The sequence below is a fragment of the Epinephelus fuscoguttatus genome, linkage group LG12 (genome assembly GCF_011397635.1).
Source record: "Epinephelus fuscoguttatus linkage group LG12, E.fuscoguttatus.final_Chr_v1".
Lineage (NCBI taxonomy): Eukaryota > Metazoa > Chordata > Actinopteri > Perciformes > Serranidae > Epinephelus > Epinephelus fuscoguttatus.
The window spans coordinates 5,093,910-5,118,677 of NC_064763.1; the positions used below are offsets into that span (position 1 = coordinate 5,093,910).

Here is a 24,768-nt window from a genome sequence, read left to right on the forward strand (position 1 = left end):
ATTGATCAACAGGTCGCACATACCCTGTTATAATAGAATAGGTACCCAGTAGTTAAAAATACCTTCTGTATAAGTTCTCTGTAAATTCCCCCCAAACGTCCATATTATTGATCAGCAGGTCGCACATACCCTGTTATAATAGAATAGGTAGCCAGTAGTTAAAAATACCTTCTGTATAAATTCTCTGTAAATTCCCCCCAAACGTCCATATTATTGATCAGCAGGTCGCACATACCCTGTTATAATAGAATAGGTACCCAGTAGTTAAAAATACCTACTGTATAAGTTCTCTGTAAAGTCCCTCCAAACGTCCATATTATTGATCAGCAGGTCGCACATACCCTGTTATAATAGAATAGGTACCCAGTAGTTAAAAATACCTTCTGTATAAGTTCTCTGTATATTCCCCCCAAACGTCCATATTATTAATCAACAGGTCGCACATACCCTGTTATAATAGAATAGGTACCCAGTAGTTAAAAATACCTTCTGTATAAGTTCTCTGTATATTCCCCCCAAACGTCCATATTATTAATCAACAGGTCGCACATACCCTGTTATAATAGAATAGGTACCCAGTAGTTAAAAATACCTTCTGTATAAATTCTCTGTAAATTCCCCCCAAACGTCCATATTATTAATCAACAGGTCACACATACCCTGTTATAATAGAATAGGTACCAGTAGTTAAAAATACCTACTGTATAACTTCTCTGTAAATTCCCCCCAAACGTCCATATTATTGATCAGCAGGTCGCACATACCCTGTTATAATAGAATAGGTACCCAGTAGTTAAAAATACCATCTGTATAAATTCTCTGTAAATTCCCTCCAAACGTCCATATTATTGATCAGCAGGTCGCACATACCCTGTTATAATAGAATAGGTAGCCAGTAGTTAAAAATACCTTCTGTATAAATTCTCTGTAAATTCCCCCCAAACGTCCATATTATTGATCAGCAGGTCGCACATACCCTGTTATAATAGAATAGGTAGCCAGTAGTTAAAAATACCTACTGTATAAGTTCTCTGTTAATTCCCTCCAAACGTCCATATTATTGGTCAGCAGGTCGCACATACCCTGTTATAATAGAATATGTAGCCAGTAGCTAAAAAATACCTACTGTATAAGTTCTCTGTGAATTCCCCCCAAACGTCCATATTATTGATCAGCAGGTTGCACATACCCTGTTATAATAGAATAGGTACCCAGTAGTTAAAAATACCTACTGTATAAGTTCTCTGTAAATTCCCCCCAAACGTCCATATTATTGATCAGCAGGTCGCACATACCCTGTTATAATAGAATAGGTAGCCAGTAGTTAAAAATACCTTCTGTATAAATTCTCTGTAAATTCCCCCCAAACGTCCATATTATTAATCAACAGGTCGCACATACCCTGTTATAATAGAATAGGTACCCAGTAGTTAAAAATACCTACTGTATAAATTCTCTGTAAATTCCCCCCAAACGTCCATATTATTGATCAGCAGGTCGCACATACCCTGTTATAATAGAATAGGTACCCAGTAGTTAAAAATACCATCTGTATAAATTCTCTGTAAATTCCCCCCAAACGTCCATATTATTGATCAGCAGGTCGCACATACCCTGTTATAATAGAATAGGTACCCAGTAGTTAAAAATACCTTCTGTATAAATTCTCTGTAAATTCCCCCCAAACGCCCATATTATTGATCAGCAGGTCGCACATACCCTGTTATAATAGAATAGGTACCCCGTAGTTAAAAATACCTTCTGTATAACTTCTCTGTAAATTCCCCCCAAACGTCCATATTATTGGTCAGCAGGTCGCACATACCCTGTTATAATAGAATATGTAGCCAGTAGCTAAAAAATACCTACTGTATAAGTTCTCTGTGAATTCCCCCCAAACGTCCATATTATTGATCAGCAGGTTGCACATACCCTGTTATAATAGAATAGGTACCCAGTAGTTAAAAATACCTACTGTATAAGTTCTCTGTAAATTCCCTCCAAACGTCCATATTATTGATCAGCAGGTCGCACATACCCTGTTATAATAGAATAGGTAGCCAGTAGTTAAAAATACCTACTGTATAAGTTCTCTGTAAATTCCCTCCAAACGTCCATATTATTGATCAGTAGGTCGCACATACCCTGTTATACTAGAATAGGTAGCCAGTAGTTAAAAATACCTACTGTATAAGTTCTCTGTAAATTCCCTCCAAACGTCCATATTATTGATCAGCAGGTCGCACATACCCTGTTATAATAGAATAGGTACCCAGTAGTTAAAAATACCTACTGTATAAGTTCTCTGTAAATTCCCCCCAAACGTCCATATTATTGATCAGCAGGTCGCACATACCCTGTTATAATAGAATAGGTAGCCAGTAGTTAAAAATACCTTCTGTATAAGTTCTCTGTAAATTCCCCCCAAACGTCCATATTATTAATCAACAGGTCGCACATACCCTGTTATAATAGAATAGGTACCCAGTAGTTAAAAATACCATCTGTATAAATTCTCTGTAAATTCCCTCCAAACGTCCATATTATTGATCAGCAGGTCGCACATACCCTGTTATAATAGAATACCTACCCAGTAGTTAAAAATACCATCTGTATAAATTCTCTGTAAATTCCCTCCAAACGTCCATATTATTGATCAGCAGGTCGCACATACCCTGTTATAATAGAATAGGTAGCCAGTAGTTAAAAATACCTTCTGTATAAATTCTCTGTAAATTCCCCCCAAACATCCATATTATTGATCAGCAGGTCGCACATACCCTGTTATAATAGAATAGGTAGCCAGTATCTTAAAAATACCTACTGTATAAGTTCTCTGTAAATTCCCCCCAAACGTCCATATTATTGGTCAGCAGGTCGCACATACCCTGTTATAATAGAATATGTAGCCAGTAGCTAAAAAATACCTACTGTATAAGTTCTCTGTGAATTCCCCCCAAACGTCCATATTATTGATCAGCAGGTCGCACATACCCTGTTATAATAGAATAGGTACCCAGTAGTTAAAAATACCTACTGTATAAGTTCTCTGTAAATTCCCCCCAAACGTCCATATTATTGATCAGCAGGTCGCACATACCCTGTTATAATAGAATAGGTACCAAGTAGTTTAAAATACCTTCTGTATAAGTTGTCTGTATATTCCTCCAAACGTCCATATTATTAATCACCAGGTCGCACATACCCTGTTATAATAGAATAGGTACCCAGTAGTTAAAAATACCATCTGTATAAATTCTCTGTAAATTCCCTCCAAACGTCCATATTATTGATCAGCAGGTCGCACATACCCTGTTATAATAGAATAGGTACCCAGTAGTTAAAAATACCTTCTGTATAAATTCTCTGTAAATTCCCCAAACGCCATATTATTTATCAGCAGGTATAATATACCTTGTTATAATAGAATAGGTAGCCAGTAGTTAAAAATACCTTCTGTATAAGTTCTCTGTAAATTCCCCCCAAACGTCCATATTATTGATCAGCAGGTCGCACATACCCTGTTATAATAGAATAGGTAGCCAGTAGTTAAAAATACCTTCTGTATAAATTCTCTGTAAATTCCCCCCAAACGTCCATATTATTGATCAGCAGGTCGCACATACCCTGTTATAATAGAATAGGTACCCAGTAGTTAAAAATACCTTCTGTATAAATTCTCTGTAAATTCCCCCCAAACGCCCATATTATTGATCAGCAGGTCGCACATACCCTGTTATAATAGAATAGGTAGCCAGTAGCTAAAAAATACCTACTGTATAAGTTCTCTGTAAATTCCCCCCAAACGTCCATATTATTGGTCAGCAGGTCGCACATACCCTGTTATAATAGAATATGTAGCCAGTAGCTAAAAAATACCTACTGTATAAGTTCTCTGTGAATTCCCCCCAAACGTCCATATTATTGATCAGCAGGTCGAACATACCCTGTTATAATAGAATAGGTACCCAGTAGTTAAAAATACCTACTGTATAAGTTCTCTGTAAATTCCCTCCAAACGTCCATATTATTGATCAGCAGGTCGAACATACCCTGTTATAATAGAATAGGTACCCAGTAGTTAAAAATACCTACTGTATAAGTTCTCTGTAAATTCCTCCAAACGTCCATATTATTGATCAGCAGGCACATACCCTGTTATAATAGAATAGGTACCCAGTAGTTAAAAATACCTACTGTATAAGTTCTCTGTAAATTCCCCCCAAACGTCCATATTATTGATCAGCAGGTCGCACATACCCTGTTATAATAGAATAGGTACCCAGTAGTTAAAAATACCTACTGTATAAGTTCTCTGTAAATTCCCTCCAAACGTCCATATTATTGATCAGCAGGTCGCACATACCCTGTTATAATAGAATAGGTAGCCAGTAGCTAAAAAATACCTACTGTATAAGTTCTCTGTAAATTCCCTCCAAACGTCCATATTATTGATCAGTAGGTCGCACATACCCTGTTATAATAGAATATGTAGCCAGTAGCTAAAAAATACCTACTGTATAAGTTCTCTGTAAATTCCCTCCAAACGTCCATATTATTGATCAGTAGGTCGCACATACCCTGTTATAATAGAATAGGTACCCAGTAGTTAAAAATACCTACTGTATAAGTTCTCTGTAAATTCCCTCCAAACGTCCATATTATTGATCAGTCTGTCTCACATACCCTGTTATAATAGAATAGGTACCCAGTAGTTAAAAATACCTACTGTATAAGTTCTCTGTAAATTCCCCCCAAACGTCCATATTATTGGTCAGCAGGTCGCACATACCCTGTTATAATAGAATATGTAGCCAGTAGCTAAAAAATACCTACTGTATAAGTTCTCTGTAAATTCCCCCCAAACGTCCATATTATTGATCAGCAGGTCGCACATACCCTGTTATAATAGAATATGTAGCCAGTAGCTAAAAAATACCTACTGTATAAGTTCTCTGTAAATTCCCTCCAAACGTCCATATTATTGATCAGTAGGTCGCACATACCCTGTTATAATAGAATAGGTACCCAGTAGTTAAAAATACCTACTGTATAAGTTCTCTGTGAATTCCCTCCAAACGTCCATATTATTGGTCAGCAGGTCGCACATACCCTGTTATAATAGAATAGGTAGCCAGTAGTTAAAAATACCTACTGTATAAGTTCTCTGTAAATTCCCTCCAAACGTCCATATTATTGATCAGCAGGTCGCACATACCCTGTTATAATAGAATAGGTAGCCAGTAGTTAAAAATACCTACTGTATAAGTTCTCTGTAAATTCCCTCCAAACTTCCATATTATTGATCAGCAGGTCGCACATACCCTGTTATAATAGAATAGGTACCCAGTAGTTAAAAATACCTATAATATAAATTCTCTGTAAATTCACGAATTGTTAGCCCCTTATTCCATAACTTAACATCTTGTTCCCCTGTACCTACATATATGTATTGGTACGTACTACACTGGTACACCGTTAGTACAACAGATTACACCGTAACTACCCGATACTTACAGTGTAAATTGCGGGCTGTAATCTAAAGCGTTACCCAAGTTTCCTGCCTATACACACTGCCAACCAATTGCGAGCAGCACCACTGCATGCAAGCCAAGGGATTGGCACACACAGTTGTCAATCATTTTGTAAAAATTCCTGTTTTATAGCATTAAGTTACTAACTAAAAACCCAAATTAACAGAAAACAAACAAACTACCTAAAATGACATAAACCATGTTTGGGAAAAATGTATTTGATGTGTACTTTGAGTTTTTAGTTTGCCCATGTCCCATCCGCTAACATGGAGAGGGTGGCTTCTTCGACCTACACTGCAGTCAGCCACCAGGGGGGCATTCTTATCACCTTTAAACTACAGCAGACAGGTTAAAGAGCAGGAAGGAACACTCGCAAGACAACTACACAACACTCCAAATGTAATATACAACATATGATGACAGGCAGAAAAGTCTATTTTTGCGTACATATAAATGATTTGAAGCTAATTAACACGACAATAATATCTGCATTTAGGTTACTACAATTATTTGTTGAGTACGAAGTATTTCCATGATTCTTTTCTTACTGTAAGTTTGCATTCAGTTCAGTGTATCTGAGTACATTTAAAGAGAGCAGAGCAGGTAAAGTAAAGAAGAGGGAGGGGGATAGAGTGGTTTGGAAGAGTAGCAGTACAGGGAGAGAAAACAGAAAGCAATTGTTTCTTTTATCAAGAAAGATGGAGCAGATTTGTGGGTTTACTATTATCCAACTGAAATGTTGTTTCAAACTAATCGATAAAGTACACAGCAAGCTACCAGACCTGCACACCAGCAAGGACACAGATCATGATCTATTGATCCACAACAACAACAACAACAACAACAACAACAACAACAGAAACTATGTGAGCCATCAAACCAGTGCTATTCTTTTTTGTACTTAATCAAGTTCATCTTATGGGAAAAAGATATTGAAAGTGTTAATGTCCACTCAACAAGTCTAAGAGTCCATAGCTACGTTAGCAGTTCTGTGGCTGTAGGCACAGTGGTGCTTTGAGCTAGCTTAATATAAATTTCATTATTTTAACATGATGGTATAACTAGTGCAATTGACTTTTTTTTATTCATCAACCAAGGGGACTGTAAGATGAAAAAATCCACTGGCCAAGCATATTTTTTACTGACCATAATAATATTCTGCCTTTTTGTGTCACATATATATTTGGTTCACTTCATTTCATTGAGATAAAAAGATATTAGTTTGAATACCTAATAAGTATTTTATTTAAAAAATAATGATTTTAATGGTCTAACCTTTGACTTCCTACCATAAATAAGAAGGCAGAACAAAATCTGAAAGCAAAGTTATTTTAAAATATTGAACAAGTCAGTGATACAACCCCAGTTTAGCCACTTTCCTATTGCACAAAAAACCTGCTAACACCTGCTAACATCTGGCTTTTGTATATAATGGGAAAGGTGACAATCAGCATTCATGTGATTTTAATGCTACCAGGTTTTGATGATTAAAATCATTTTTTAAAAAATCAGTTTTTTTTGTGCAGGAGTTTTCTTCTAATATTTACCCGCCAGTTCAGCCAATAACCTTACGTGATAAACATGCCAAATCTACCTGCATCTGGCACTTGGTGTGGGTTAATTTCGGACCCTGGGTATAATTTTTACTCTTGGTACCAAAGGTACATCTAGATATTTTAAAATAAGACATAGTGGTTTAAAGAAGCAGTTACACACTAGAGATGCAACACCTCCAAAGCTGTCTTAGTTACATCAAGTTTCTTGTTAAATAAATATAGAAAGCTGGGGCAGCTGTGGCCCAGGAGGTAGAGTGGGTTGTCCACTAAAAGGAATATCTGTGGTTTGATCCCTAGCTCAAAGTCAAAGTAATGTCAAAGTATCCTTGGGCATGATACTGACCTGACACCCATATTGCTACCGATGGCTGTTACATTAGTGTGTGAATGCGGTTATGCTAACTAGCAGACGGCACCTTGTACAGTAGCCTCGGCCATCAGTGTTTAAATGAGTGAATGTGACATGTAGTGGGTAAAGCGTTTTGAGTGGTGGGAAGACTAGAAAGGTGCTAACAAGTTCACCAAATAACCTGAACATTAGAGATGGGTACTGAAACCTGGTAATAAACGAGCCCCGGGGCAAAATGACCAAAGACCGTAGTATTGATAAGCTCCGACGTTAACAGTACTTTCATTATCATCCTGCAGCCTTTCGCCTGCACTCTGTACTGGGGCTGAGCTTGACTCAGTGGTTGAGGGAAGTGATGCAACATCTCAAACTCTCATTCAATGGTTCTTCTGATAAATTTATGAGAATTTGGAATCAATTTTTTGGAATACATAAAAGCTAGACTCTAAACCCCCACTTGATTGATAACTCCATGTGAAGTAAGTCATATTCACATATTGATTGATTTATTTTATTTATTTATTTATTTATTTAGGATGGGCCCTGATTAAGTCTCTATCTTCTGCAACTGCCTGTTCCTTTGGAGGTTCTATGTACACTTTATTTTTCATTTTCTTTTGTAATGCTGTATAGCAGTTTATATGGTGTTAAAACCAATAAAAATATGTGCAAAAGTTGCTGAGGTATTTCATTCTGGATCAGGCTGCTGGACCTTGAGCCACGCCCCTAGCAAGACTAACTATAAAGTAAACAGTTTCTCCCCATTTGAAATTATTAAAGCTAAATATATCTCTTCCCTGCTGGTGTAAAATGGTCACAACCTTGTTGTTATCAGCTAGCTGATCCCTCAAGCGTGCTATCACATCCATGTGAACACAACAGGCTGAGTGGAAGTTAAATAGTGTATGATGCAGTAGTATGTTTAGGAGTGGGACTAGACTACACTGAAATTAGTTTGGTGACAGCTAACAGCTGCATTTTACAACAGGAACATTAAAGACTAGATGAAGCTTAACAATTGTATTCATACATTTGAGCAGTTTATTATTTATAGAGGCATACAGAGAAATAGAATCAGAGAACAAGAGGGCTTTTTGCCTGCAGCTCTAAATGAAATGTCAGCTGCTGTAACCATAACAATCTGTTTGTATCAGTCCACGCTCCGCCACAACATACAGACACATTTAGCAAATTAATCATTTATTGTCAACAATGTGCCACATCATGCACACATCAGTGCTCAAAGTTACTCTTATTTCTCCCAGAAATTCAAAGTAAACACAGTATCAAATGTGTGTCTCTGCAGCAAGCTTAGATTTGATACGCCTCACCAAAGCAGATAAATGATAAAGCAGCAAACATGGCAGTCCAGGTCATCTCATTTAAAGATTGCGACCACAGATGAACACAGCTGAGCAGTCATGACCTCGTGTGAACTGAGGGAATTGGGGCTCAATCTGTAACCGAAACATTTTCACTGAGTTTTCACCAGATTGATTGCTATCATTTTAGTGGAAAGGCAACAAAGTAGCAAAGACATATATACATCATAATACATGCCAGCTGCGTGTCTAGAATAAGTTAGATACCAGAACAAGGACTAAGCTAGAGTGAGACTGTGAGACCTAAAGCTTGATGACAGCCATATTATGCACTGACAAACCAGAGAAAAACACTAAATAACTACTTATAGTTCCTTCCTTCACTGTAATGTTTAAGTTTCACTGTTCAGAACATTGTGCAGAGTTTTCACATTTGTTTGCTGAAGGAGGAAAGTTTCTCTGTGGTCACCCTAAATCTCAGTCAAACACCTGGAGAAACCAGCAGGATTCTGTGACAACACAGCTGGTTCGGAAGCCAATCATTGTCCAGTATGCAACTTACACAAGTACGATGTGAAAATACTTGCATATTCATCGATCATACAGTTTTTTTTTTAGCCATGCTAACTCTATGGATGGCGATGCCTGCCAGCAGTGTGGTCCACCATTTTGTTACAGAGTGAAAAATCTCAACAACTGTTAGCTGGATTGATGTGAAATTTTGTACAGATTAGGGATGCAACCGAACATCGGTATTAGGCAATATACTGCCATTGTTTTATATATCATCGTAGTAAAAAACATGACATTCGCTGAGGGCAGTGGCCGATGTTTATCTGTTGTCACATCAGTTTTGAACAGGCTAAAAAGCAGGGCTCAAGAATAATGGTGACAAACTTAAATTAATTAGCATTTGCAAGAAGAATACAATGGCTGTTTGGCAAACGGGCTCTGTGATCTCACTGCTGTGTAATGAGATGGCTAGTAGCAACTGGCGCTGTGGCCTCCTGGGACAATGGAAAACATGTTTGGGATGAACAGAGAGGTTCCCAAGGACTCCTGGTCAAAAGAACGCAGTAAACTCACTGTCGACACATCAGGGGACACACCCTAATGTTTACCTGATAATGCTACATTGTGAACAATGAATCCATGTTGACATCAGCTGTAGGAGTGCTAAGTGACATTAGCTATTAGCAGCTGGTAGCCACAAGTAACATCTCAAGGAGGTTGCATTGAGTTACATCATGATGCGCCCAGCTCTATTAAGAATAAAGCATTGGGTGAAGGATAAATGTCCTAATGATGTGTTCAGTGTAATCTTGTAAAATGTTGTTTTTGGCAAGGTACTTAATTAAATGCAGCTGTTTAAAGGAGAAATGTGTTGATGTTTTAATTGCACTGTAAATTAGACATTAGAAAGGGAATTTTTACATATTATGTTGAGTAAAAAGACATTTGAAGCAGTTTTAAAGATGTATTTCATGTGAAAGCTTACGCTGAAGGTTGTTTCATAAATGGGTATGATTGAATTTGTTCTTACTTAAAGATAGTGAAGGGCTCAATTACTTAAAAACAGTTATTTTTTGATAGTGTATATTTCTTTGTTTCCCTGTTACAAAAGGGGCAATAAATAACAACAAAACAAAATAAACAACAATATAAAAACATCAGTATCAGTACAGGCTATCAGTTATCAGCCACAATGTTATTTTAAACATAAGTATCTGTAACTGCCCAGAATTTCAAAATCAGTGTAGCTCTATTACAGGCACTAGTGTTCCCCAGAGGATAAATCTTACTGGCATTGTTGACCCTGACATTTTATCTCGTGTCAAGAACAGTTTAAAGTTTACGGGTCTGTTTCACCGCCAAGCGTTGAACAAGACTGATGAGATAAAATCTGAAATACTGGACACCATAGGCAGCAACTTTGGGTTTCAAAATGTCATGTACAACTTGACGTTACTAACGTCAAATATCTCTGTAACGCTGCAGGCAAGAAAGAGACTTACTGTTTTTACCCAGCATTAGCCATCCTGCCGCATCAAAAAGGGCTCTGGTGTAATCATATTCCTTCAGAAGCTTTGTAATCCAGCCATAAACTGCAGTGTCATTTGGAGACTTAGTAAAATAAATCCATAATGATAAATTCCGCACTGAATGTCTTTGATGACTATCTGTTTTCCCATTAAAAATGACATTTGAAGAATGTTTAACTTTAAGCGTCACCAGCTGTCCAATCACAAATGCCACAAAGACTAATTGTCTCAGAGGACAAATGAAAGTGCTGAACAACAACAATCAATGTTTTCAGCAGCTGAGAAAAGAAAGACTTTAGTGGACACACAACCATATTAAAATAACACCAGCAATGGTCTGACCAGTGAGAATTTGGTCAGACAAGAGTATATTGACCAGACAATCGACCAACTGACCAGAGGGTGAGAGTGATCTCTGCATACAGCAGTGGTAATGACAGTTAGTTACTCCAGCAATAGCTGGCTACACTGATGATCATTGAAGATGATCAGTTCTGTGGATATTTTAGTTACTTGGATTCAGTGGGACATTTAGAAACCTGGTCTAACACATTTGCATGATTTGCATACTACACAGATAGATAGATAGATAGATAGATAGATAGATAGATAGATAGATAGATAGAATAATAGATAGATAGGTAGATAGGAATTATAGACTTAAACAAAACAGCTTATTAGCTTGGCTTTAATGTTAATCCTAAGTATGAATATGAGGCTGCTTGCATTAAATCAATGCTAGATGAAAGAAGTTTCTGTGGTTTATGTATTTGTTTTCAGTTGTTTTTCATTCATCAGAGACCAGGCAGTGAACACATTTACAGAGATCAGATATTTCCTTTAGCGACTGAGCACAATGCCAGGGCTGAGCCAGAGCACTTGTTTGACCCGTCCTGTATAATTTACGGGAGAGACGGATTAATAGAGGCCCTCCTGGAAAGCCACTGAGCAGCAGATCAGCTAAGAGACTACAGTGCCAACAAATCTCCAGCACTCAGCTTGTTCCAAATAGGGCGGGTTGGCACACAGACACGCACACAAACAGACATACACACAACACACACACACACACACACACACACACACACACGCCAACAACACAGTCATCCAGCACAGGCCTAGTCCTGGTTGTCCTGCTAAGGGGCTGGCAGATGGAAATGCTCTGCCTGTTACAGGATCAGGCTGTGGGCTACAGATCAGTACTAACATATGGGACTAGCAGTTTTTAGTTGCAAAACTGGCTCAACTCAGCTGTGTGTGTGTGTGTGTGTGTGTGCGTGCGTGCGTGCGTGCGTGCATGCGTGTGTGTGTGTACACATCATCAGGAAAAAGTTAGTTAGCTAGTACACTTCCACAGTTATGACTGTCATTATTTATATTTCATAGCTCTATAATATTTAATAGGGTACATTAATAACAGTTTATTAATGTGTGGAAATTATTTTCAAATAGTGGTCATGTTAGGTAAGGTCTTAATTTGTACATTTTTAATAGTTATAATTATTACAGAAATAAGCATTAAGTTGTTGTTAAACAGGTATAAATGTTTATAACACTAAACATTAAACGGTTAATAAAGATGTTAATTATCATGTCTGTCATGAAGTTCACAGCTAAGCCATTTCATTAAGGGAAAACATTTTGTTTTATCAGCGTTTATGTATGGATAATTGTTGTCACTTGTTCTTCCTCCAACTTATGACGTTATTTATGGTAAAGCTTTAGATAAGTGGACACACTCCATGGTCTTCATGTAGAGTTTTGCACATTTCTTTATCTTCATGTAGATGTTCCTTAACTTAATAGCTATACATTATTCTGCACGTTTATATGAGCATTACCTAACCATCATCGGCCATATATTAATGCTCTTTGGGACCCTCATTGTAAAGCTGAAAACATATATCCTTTAGGCAATACTTCATAAGAGCATTCATATATTGAGTAAAAATTACTTTAGTCAATCAATCAATTTTATCCATAAAGCCCAATATCACAAATCACAATTTGCCTCACAGGGCTTTACAGCATACGACATCCCTCTGTCCTTTGGACCCTCACAGTGGATAAGGAAAAACTCCCCAAAAAAAAACCCTTTAACGGGGAAAAAAAATGGTAGAAACCTCAGGAAGAGCAACTGAGGAGGGATCCCTCTTCCAGGACGGACAGACGTGCAATAGATGTCGTACAGAACAGATCAACATAATAAATTAACAGTAAACCGTATGACACAATGAGTCAGAGAGAGAGACAGAGACAGAGACAAAGACAGAGAGAGATGCAGGACAGATGGTAATGACAGCAGCTTACAACAACATTAATGAAAGTAATAATATTATAATTAATAATAATATATTAATATCTGATAGTATAAATGTGTGACAATAATCATGTGTATAATGACAGTAGAAGTATGACTAATGATAACAGCAGCAGCAGGAGGCATCTGGCAGGACCACGGCAGCAGCACAACCACACACGTCACACTATCCAGGCACCGCTGTGATAGAAGTTGACCTGAGAGACAGTGGAGCATAAAGGCTCTGGAGAAGAAGCCGAGTTAGTGACATCCAGAATGGCCGAGTTAGCAAGATGCAGTAATAGGACACGAGAGAGAGAGAGAGAGAGAGAGAGAGAAGGAGAGAAGGAGGGCTTTTTTAGCAGAGGTTTAATTACAGCTACCTTAAAAGACTGTGGTACATAGCCTGTTAATAAGGATATATTGATCATATCTAATATGTGAGTGTTAACTAAAGGTAAGACCTCCTTAAGTAGCCTAGTTGGGATGGGGTCTAAGGGACACGATGATTTAGATGAAGAAATCACTGCGGTCAGTTCTTGAAGAGAAATTGGGGAGAAGCAATCTAAATATATGTATTACATCTTACAGCTGTGTTTACTTAACCATAGTTGGCCATTTATTAATGTTCTTTATATAATAATGTGTATAAAATGTATAATTATGATTAAGTTATGCTGAAAAAGCATAACTTAATCAAAATTATCCATGTATTAATGTTCTTTGTGACCCTTATAAATTTGAAATAATCATAAAGGTTTAGACTTAATGAAACATTTTCATAGTCCATCACAACAACCATCTGTAATCAAGATGGTTCATTCCAAATTTAAAAAAGATTAAGACAATATTTTCTGACCCCCATTCTAAAAAAAAAAAAAAGGTTAGCACACTGTAAAATGTCAATCAAAACAGAATGCAACCATTTGTGAATCCCTTTCAACCTATATTCAATAAATACAATCCAGAGACAAGATATTCAATGGTCAAACCGATAAACTTTTTTGTTTTTTGTAAATATACACTCTGTCTGAATTTGTTGCCTGCAGCACCTTCCAAAAAAGTTGAGACAGGGGCATGTTTACTACTGCGTTACATCACCTTTTCTTTTAACAACACTCAGTAAGTGTTTGGAAAGTGAAATTCTTTCCAATTCTTGCTTGATATACAGCTTCAGTTGCTCAACAGTGTGGGGTTTCCATTGTTGTATTTTTCTCTTCGAAATGCGCCACATATTTTAAAACCAGAGCTTTCGAGGATGCCCCTTTCATACCCAGTCGTGACACTATCATCTTTTACCAAATAACCTTTTGTGGAATGTTCCAGGTGCTTTTTGAGCATTCCACAACTTTACCAGTGTTCAATTGTCCCGGTCCCAACTTTTTTGAAACCTGTTGCAGGCATCAAATTCAGACTGAGTGTATACTCCGCGACTCCGCGGTGGTTCCATAAAGAGGAACAGCTTCAGTTGTGTGGAATAAAGTGCGTTGTGAGGCCTGGGTGTCCTTAATATTTTATGAACAGCCCCAGACTTCTCAGACTCCAACATCTGCCCTGGGTCTTTAAACAAGACCCTGTTTAGAGGAGCATCCTCCCTTTTGCCCAACATTGTAGCAACACCTACTGTAAAATCATTTGTAACTGTTATGTCCCCCTCTGCTCAGATTGTAAGGACTTGAAGTGCTGCAGTGTTAAGTCCTTTTTTTAACTCCTGGGGTACAGTTTTGTGAATGAAGTCTTTACTCACTGATTAATGAAATTACTCAATAACAGGTGGCATTCATAAGTTGAGATGAGCAATTTATGACAGTTTATGCAGTTGAGAGAGTTTAGATCCCATTCACAACTCGTCATTTCAGCTGGCTTAAAGTGCATAAGTTATCCTTGTTGTGTTTCTATCAAACATCATTACCACCTCCATCTGGACTTGAGGAGGGCCAATCCTGATTTCCAAGGGTGGATGAATTCAAATTTGTGATCTGACCAATACGAGGCAAAGTGGAAATGAAAATGTCTCAAATCTCAGCTGGATTTTACACAGATACAGGGCCTTGAAGTGGGAAGTGTAAATAGGCTTGAGTGAATCAGACTTTGAACACCCATATAAATAATGTAATGTAAATATAATGTAATGGGTTTTATTAGAACCCATTGGCATCACACAAGAAGCCAGGAACAGGTTGTAATGACATTTAATGTCACTAATTAAACGTCAGTTAAGCCTCTCCACAAAGTCCTTGGCAGCTTGGCTGGTTTGGCAGGCAGAACCGGGCCGTGAGGCAGGCAAGTAAGTGGTGGCATTAGCCCAACCACAAACACAGTTCAGTTTAATAACAGGCAACAGTACTGCGTAGAAGGTAGGAGCTGTAGTTTGGGAGGCAGAATATCTGGAACCAGGTAAGTACACAGTCTAAGCACACAAACGAGGCCAGGAAGAGGGTTGAGAAGCCAGCAAGGGAGTAGTCACAGGATGCACACATAATGGCGAATATGGTGACACAGTGGAAGTCTTTGGACAAGAGGAAACCACTGGTAAGCAGACAAGAACACTCACACTATAGCGTTGTTGTCGTACAGTAACGCCAAACAGCCACAGGTGAACAGGGCCCAAGTTTGTAGAAACAAGTCTCAAAGTCAGGGACAGAAGACTGGCGCATTTACTTTGAATCAGATGAGGTAGGTAGATCAGAGGCAGGCAGACTTGGCATCAAGAAATCAGTCTGACATAAAGTGCTGTAGAGTCTTGTATGAGTGGTGAAGAACAATCTGGCAAAGAGAGCCTGTGAGGCAGGGGTAGATATACAGGTTGTGAGTAGTGAGTAACAGGTGAACTGAGTTGCTCTTATGAGGTAGGCATTATTAGAGCTGAGGTGCGGGAAAATCAGGGTGAATGGACAATTACTGACTGGGACCTGGGTGATTGGGCATGCAGAAAAGAGTAGGTGACCGGGAATGTAGAACTAAGAAAAATAAGACTCAGACACAAATATGAGCAATTTCAGACAAGAGTAAAAACATTTTTCTTGAATGAGGCCAAATGTGTCACTTTAAGAGTGCACATTCCATGTTTTTCACTCTATCAATCTTATTGAAAAAATGATAATAAAACTGAAAAAAGCACTTACAGAACATTCAGCAGTTCCTGAATGTCAGTTGTTCTCTTGCTTTCACTCCCTGGTCTTTTCTCCACTGGCTGCATCTTCAGCTGCTCCTGGAGCAACTAGATTTAACTGCTAACCTACCTGAGGACCTCAGCTATTTCTTCATTTCATCAGTCTTCTCATCACTCTTATTTTATCCCTTGGGTGCCTCTTTGTGCTCTTCAAGCAAGTGTAGGAGCTCAGAGAAAGATCTTTTTGGCACTCGGTCCACTGATACCTGCTCTCACTCCAGCAGAGTCTCTGAGATGTTCTTGGACCATCGACCTGTCCATCTCCTAACCCTTCTTTTGTCTTTACACATATTTGTCTAAATCCTCTACCTAATTTGACTTTTAAGTTTATGCCACTTTTCCTGTTATGTATACATTTTGATCTTCAGTTCAAAATAATTAAATCCACACTTTTAAGTCTTTGTCTTGTCATGCATGCAATGCCTGGAGAACTGACATGTTCAAATCTAATCTTTCACACACAATGGTTCAGTCCTCCTAAGCAGTACTTATGTGTAGTATATCCTGTTTTGGGTGGTATTGCCAAATACACTCACATACTAAAGTGTTAAGTGTCACTCTCATATAAATTCAACCACATAGTAGTGGTAAGTAGCTGAAAATAGATAAAGGTAGAATAGGCTGATTTTAGCTTCAGTGGCTATGGATGATGTAGTTTTGGTCACAGCTAGGAAATAACTGCAAATCAAGTGTCGTGTTATAAATAGATTCATGCGTGTAAGGGGAATGATCCATCTGACACAGCAAGGATCACTCAATAAATTCTCATAATCCTTGACATGAGTGCAACATAAGTATATGACAGATATGGGGTCTGCCATGACACTTAACAGAATTTAGAGTCAATGCATCGACGTTAATCCCTGTTTGTCTTCACAGTATGTGTACATGGCCATAAATCTGCCACATGACCCATGCTCAATATATGTCCTGTATGTTCTGTGTTTAAGAACAAACTGTTGATATGGTGCACTTACACACTGAGGAGGAAATTTACAAAGAATGGATTGCGGCATGATGAATTGTACATCAATTGCAACCTCTATCTGATTTGACTTATTTCTCTCAGTGTGTGACTATTTGCTATTGCTATTTTTAAAACATAACATAGACCTCAGATGACATAAACAGATAAATTTACTTTTCATTTAGTGTTGATCTTGTTCTTGTTCAGGTCTGTCTTCCTGTTTCAGGTCTGTATATAAGTCAAAATGGGAGTGGTGGTGGTTTGGGGGTCACTAACTCTGTTTCTTTTTTTTGTTTGTTTTTCTTGCTTGTGTGTTGTTGTGTATCCGTCTGTTTCACCCAACCAAATTTGGAGTTATTTGCGGGTCTGTGAATGCAGCACAGATTGAGCTCCTCATGAATTATTTTTCTTCCTCAGCAGCAGCAATTTGTGGAGTTTTGAGTCACAGGCTGGATAACTGATCAGCTGATCCAAAGTGATCAGAGCTGATCAGATCAGATTGATGGATGAGAGGAGCAGCTGTTTGTGACTGAAAGCAAACTTTTAAACCCAGCTCAATTAATGGTTAGGTTTTGTTTTCACTGCGCCTCATGTTCTGCGTCTCCGTCTGTAAGCAGACTCCAAGTATGCTCTGTACTGCAATATTGTGGTGCGACGCATAAAGCAAATAGTATATGTATCCCAACAGTGCTCCTCTCCTAATGAACAGTCAAGCTCCAAAATGTGTGAGAAACGCTGGTATTTATACACATTATACTTCAGGTCCACCTTGCAAATCTAATTATTACCTCCGCCAAGGAGGTTATGTTTTCGCTGGCATTGGTCTGTTTGTCTGTTTGTTGTCTGCAAAATAAAAGTTATTGAAATTTTCAGGAAAGGTGGATATTGGGACAAGGAACAGATGATAAAATTTTGGTGGTGATCGGTTGAAGCAAAGTGGATAAATTAATAAATAAAGTCTATGGTCTGACAGCCTCAGCAGCAATTAAGGCGGTGAAAATAGCGCCATCTGGTGGCCGGAAAGCATGTCTTGCTAAATATTGTTGTAATTCTAAAGTTGAAATTAATGTTCTGTGTTGGAAAAAAGAAAGTGAAAAATACAAAAAAAACAAAATAAATACACCACAGTGTCTCCATGGTGAAGGCATATATAACCTAATAATGATAGTGATGCAAATAATCTAATTGTGATGCAGGCTGCAAAATCTGATGCAGAGGGGGAGGGAATATCACTTACTTGGCGGAGGTCTGCACTCTCTGAGTGCTTTTCTAGTTTAGACATTAAATTAAAACATGCTTGCCACAGCTGCCTTTTGTGAAGATGAATAACAGGTTAACTCTAGCTTCTCTGCGCTGTAGACTGTCCAAGTGTTGCACTGTCCTCAAGGTTTGAAGTCTGCCTCTTCATTACATCAACATCACATTATTTACAAACATTTAGATAACTGATTATTGACATTTGTGATGCATTTCCCCCACCTGTACTTTGTGCCAAGAGCACAGGAGGCAGAACAGAAAGCAAGCTGCAGGTCCTGACCAGCCAGGTGCAGAGGCATTCCTCAAAATTTCAGGCCAGTAATGGGCAGAGGGCCACTTCGAGAACAGCCTCTAAAAAGTGCTTCAGTTTCCACCAACTCTCTGAAGACTCTAATGATTTGCATGTGGCTATTATTGCTGCTCTTTGTACATTTTTTGCAATGAGGCTGATTTGTACCAGAGTCCTGCACGGGTCCAGTTTTCAAGATCCACCCTGCCCCGACCCGGCGACGTACAAACCCGCACCCGAACCACAAACCCACGCATCAGGCTAATTAGTACCGCAACCCGGTCTGACCCGTTGAAACACGACCCGCAGCCCGACCCGTAACCCGGATTTAAAGTAGTCATTTTGGGTCATATTGGCTGAATATTGAACAGCATATCGCCACAGTTAAGGTGCCAGTAAGTAAACAACGACCTGAATGAAGCAGCTCTCACAATTAAAAATCTGACTTCAGCTCCATCATCACCCCTCTATGTTCTTCTCCCATACGAGTGTAAAAGCACTCGTTTGTTACGTTTAATGCTTTTAAACTTTTAATCTATATAAAGGAACTTTACATGTGTAATAATAGACTTACTTTCTGTCCAGAGCGGCGTTCAGCAGTTACAAGCCGTCACGTGTTTTTAGAATCCATCGAGGAGAGAAGTAATCCATCAGGGAAACACTTCAGAAACATTATAAAGAGATAGTTGTACGTTTTATCCACTTATTTCTCAAATACCTAAATAATTATTTAGAGTTTTGGAAGCGGCACTTACTAGACCGTGGCAGCCATGTTGAATCTGTCGTCCAATCACAAATTGTGTTATTAGATGGTGAAACGCGTGTAAACAGCTGAACCAATGACCGTTGCAAAATAGCAGAGGCGATCCTCAGAGAGTAAATAATGACCAAGATAGTTATCTGTAGTTTACCCAACTAATGACTGATGTGTTTATCTAAAACCTGCAATCCGACCCACATGTTATTTTTTCCACCCAGATCCGAACTCGGGAAAAAATGTTTTTTTAAAAACCACCCGCGGGTACCCGACCTAGTGCAGGACTCTGATTTGTACAGAAAATGGCCATTTTTGCACTGCATGTATGCACATCCATTTAAATATGTAACAATAGCACAGGAGCTCTGAGACAGTATTTGCTTTGCAGTGCAGTGAGGGGGGCGCCTATGCTGCATCCTCTATGGCTGAAAAATGAAGCCAATGCAGAAGTGCCAGAAACTGCAGTTCCTCAAATGGCCTCCTGAGGCTGGCTCCAAAAGTTAGTCATTACCCGTAGACACTAGTGTTAAAATGCCCATCTTTATACCAGAAATAAACATGTTTACAGCCTGGTACAAAAAGGTGTTTTTGTTTCTACAGTTAATTTCAGCATTCAGGACACCTGTGAAGGGAATGACTCTTTATATATCGCACCCATTTACATTTTATCATTAGGCTTAAAGTTATGTATAATTAAGGGCATGGCTGTCTGCGAGACATCAACACAGTCTATGGGCTCTAGTTTCCCGGCGCAGCGCAGAGTGGCGCAGGATGACCCTGCGCAGAGCTAGTTTCGAGCAGCGCAACCCGAGGCACGCTCAGTTTGGTAGTTTGGCAGACTGAGGCGCACTGAGATGGGTGTGGTGGCGCAGCAGGGGGAGGTGTCGACAGATCCAACTTTGTGCAGTGACAGTTTCGTGCCAAAAGGCTTCGCCGAATGTGCGCTAAAAGCTCGCCCGCTGAAACCAGGTCTACTGTCAGCACAGGCGGAGTGCAGCCAGTGTAAGTGGAAGTTTGGCTGACCGGCGGACAGTGCACACACGTCACCAAAACCTCACAGGCAGGTTTCCAGAATATCAGACACATTAATGATGCAATAAATACCCAAAAACCACTATTCAATGCAATTATCTGCAATCAGCACATAAATGTATTAGGGATGCACCGAAATGAAAATTTGTGTCCGAAGCTGAAGCCTAATAATATTAAGCGCTTGGCCGAATACCAAGTACCGAATACCGAATATCGTTGTTCAGTTTTTCATTATTTTTTGCAGATGAACCCCCTCCAGATTAGTGTTGTCATGGTACCAAAATTGGATCCCACTGTACGATACCAATGTAAATATCATGGTTCTGAGTAGTATCACGATACCACAGCGAAAATGAGGCAGATGTGCCTTTTGTCATTTATGAAAAGATAAATCACTTTTCTATAATACATCAATGATATTTCAATGGAATAAATTACTTACTGACTTATTCATACTTCAAAAACAGCCTCAGTAAGTGATTAACATACGGGGGGATCAAAATAAAATAAATAAATAAAATAAGAATCAACCAGCCACCCTCCTCCTCTGACAAGTAAAGAACAGTCCCTAAAGTGCGGTGAGGTTTGTGGGCCGTGAAGGGCTCATTTCTCCTCTGACACGTCACGTACGGTCTGTGTTCGGCTGGCTCAGCTGTTCAGGTACTTCTGGGCAGTCATGACGCCAAGAAGAGGATATTATTGGAGCCGACTTCCCGTTGCCGGTAAGCCGATGGCCGCCGTGTTTGACAGGAATACATTACTGTCTGTGTCTGTGACCCCCGTTCAACCCACAACCAATGGGATTCGCCTTTCGTTTATGCTGGTGGTTGAAATCTGTAGGCTGCTCGCACAGCGTGCTGAATGATTTAAGCCTATTTTGCTCGCTCAAAACTATTTTCAGTTGCAAATGCCGAGTGCCGTGATAGGCGGATCGCCACACTGCCGACATTTTACTCAGCCCGTCATGGCACGCTGTTTGATTGCATTATCAAAACACGCCGCTATTATTCGGCCTTGCTTTTAACTTATTTCACCGAATACCGAATGTGTGTTTTTTTGCAATATTCAGCCGAATATATTCGGTTACCGAATATTCGGTGCATCCCTAAAATGTATCTCTATATCGACTGTCCTGTCACGTCTGATGTCAGATCAAAGGGGACTGGCACCGTTTGGCACGCGTAATGGAAACCCAACACACAGCTGCAAACTAATGAGTTCACATCCCTCTCAGCCAACCACAAACAGCCACAGCATCAGATAGGGAGTATATATTTAGCATCTGTCATCTTAGAAAAGTCAAAAGAAAAGAAACAGAGTGAGACTGCGAGAGAGAAAGAGATAGCGTGCGCGTACGAGAGAAACGCAACATTGATTTACAATTGTGGTGACCTCCTCCCAGGCTACCTTTGCATCATCAGCCCGTGGAGGTCTGCTTGCAGTTCTGTATATTCGGACACTGCAAGCTTGGACCTCCCGGACCAAAACATCAGTTTCCTCCTGGGAGAAGTTTGACCGTCTGACGCTGCTGCTCTCTTCTGTCATGGTGAATTGAGTAAACTCTCATTACACCTTCACGCAGCGCATTTAAGGGCGAGGAGAGGGGCTCATTTGATTGGTGTGATGAGTGTAAAACCCACTCCACGCTTTCTCTCCTCCCTCTTTCCGACTTGCGCAGGTAGGAGGGACGGAGGTGGGAAAGAGGAGTAGCTGCGCCAGTGCGCACCGTGTGCCAAACTTGCAAAATCCACCTGGCCACACCCAGTTGACGAAGCCCAGGTGCGCTGCGCCTCCGCCTCGCCCGGTCTGCAAAACTAGAGCCCTATAAGTCAGATCCCCCCTAGCTCTTCTAAAGCTCCACCCTCTTGTCCAAATATGGCCACTTCTGCTCCAAAAATCCAAGATGGAGACAGCCAAAATGCAAAACACGAGGCTTCAATATGTGAGTCCACAAACTAATGGATGAAGTCTCAGTGGCTACTATTATGGGTGCATAACACCCTTTGTGGGTGCTTTGTGAATTACATAGTCTCTTGTGTCATATGTGCAGGTTTAGCAGCCGCAAAGCTGTGAAATCCAATTGTATTGAATTTGAACTTATGATTGTAGATTGAATATTCCTTTTTTTCTCCCACATTTAAATAGTACTTTGAATTTTGAATACAATGTGACGGCTCTGTTTCCTATTTTTCCAATTTTAGGTTCTATCCCAGCAAAAATGGATTTCCTGCTTAGCAAAATATTACATTTGATGTTATGATGAGAATTCTTTCAGTCCCTTTTTGACGAATTCCATTTGGCATCATGCATTTCTAGGCAAAATGTCCTACTTAATATGCGTTTGTCAGGAATGTTTTCTGCCTTTTTTTTCCCCACCAGGCCCTCCTTTTATCGTAACACCACCAGTGAACATTACAGTAAACATCTCGCAAGACGCCTTCTTCACCTGCCAGGCTGAGGCCTACCCTCGCAACCTGACCTACACCTGGTTCTGGGAGGAGGACAACGTCTTCTTCAAGAAGTAAAGTTATGATCGGTTTCATTATTGTCCACCATATCACTTCACCTGTCTCTGTACTGTTCACCAGCCACTGTCAACAGTCCTGTGTTTTCATGTTGTTTCTGTGGTGGATATTCACTAGAGAGGAATGATGTCACTTTAATAAATAAACAAGTACACACGACTTTGCAATAATGATCAGGCAAATAGTATGCAGATCAAAATATGCCCTTTGGTGTTGCAGTTATTTACCTGACTAAATATGAAAAAATGCTTGCTTAAAAACTGTAGTATTTGCAATGTAAAAGTATTTAAACTAGTCATTTTTTACATGACAATGATCTTCCAACCCCTTCTCATCCCAATTCGTCACATATCGCCGCTTCGTTAGTGCCATTCACGTCTACACATTACGTGCTAATTATGCTCTTGCATTGTTGTTAACATTCTAGGACGGTGTGTCAAATTACGCTTGTTTCATGCATTGTGTCTTTTCTAAATACACTTACATTTTCACAGGAAATGTCTCATGCTCATTAGATGCATTAGACACAGTCTTTTTTTTTTTTTTTAAAAAAAAAGCATGTGGTTAGGTTTAGAAAAACCCCATCATGGTTTGGCTCTACATTCATATAGGAAGCGAACACCAGCCTCAGCGATGAAAGTCTGGAGTTTGTGCGACCTACACACCACCCCTCCTGCCCATCCTGTGTGGGGCTTTCCAGCTCTTTATATCACATCATTACCGGCAGTGTTTCAAACTAACCAGCAGCATAACGTAACACAATGAAAGGTTCTGTCTGGCCATGTTACAAACTGACACCGCCCAGCAGTGTATTATACCACCGCTAAAGGTTGCTTTTGGCATCAGTCTAACGCCAAAATCACCAATTAAGAGGAGATATTTGATGAGCTTAGACTGAGAACGCACTGGATATTCAATGTAAAAAAATATCCCTGTCTTCATAAATTTAATGAAGCATTCCTTAATCATTTTTATGAGGTTAAAGACTATATAAAAAAAGTGGACATATCCACCATGACACCACCCATTGGTTTGTGGACTCAAGCCTTGAGTTTGGCATTTTGGCCATGGCCACCTTGTTTTTCTGGAGCCAGAAGTGACTATTTTTGGGTTAGCGCGGGTGAAGCTAGATAGGACTTGGGTCTCTAGGATACGGCAGTATTTAAAAAAAAAAATTTCACGGTCAATATGACTGTATAATCAGTGCAGGTCAGATTGCCTCCTAAATTACCATTTGATCGGTTGCTAACAAGCAATGTAGCCTTTAAAAATCATTTTTTATAGCAGTGATCACTCATAAAATCCCTACAATACATCACTTCCAGCAAACTTCACATAGAACAGTAGAGCAAAACAGCATCACCAATCTTTGATAACCAGAAATATTCTCTGGTATAGCTCAGCAAAAAAACACAAAGACACAGAATCTGTCAGCACATAAGCTTGTCGTTTACTGCTGTGCCTGTTTGTGACTGGTAGACTGCCAACAGTATCTTCACTTGACCTGTTTAACTGACTTCAGCAGTTTAGAAAAAGGACTGCCATCTGTCCTGCTGTTATCAGAGAAATGTGAACTAACCACAGACACTTGCTTCATTCATGGACTCACTGTGGTGCTCTGTCGCAGAATAAATACGGAGGAAACATGGGAATATTGGCACTATATT

At 39.4% G+C, this 24,768-nt stretch overlaps 1 protein-coding gene across 4 annotated transcripts in view; it reads left to right on the top strand.

The window, feature by feature from the left end:
- LOC125897946 (protein turtle homolog B-like) overlaps nt 1-24,768 on the top strand; it is a 290,905-nt gene that overhangs the window by 161,749 nt on the left and 104,388 nt on the right. For all 4 annotated transcript variants that reach the window (XM_049591468.1, XM_049591470.1, XM_049591469.1 and 1 more), the window contains exon 6: nt 22,956-23,097. In XM_049591468.1, coding sequence (XP_049447425.1) covers nt 22,956-23,097 — 142 coding nt within the window. The remainder of the gene's footprint in view (nt 1-22,955; nt 23,098-24,768) is intronic.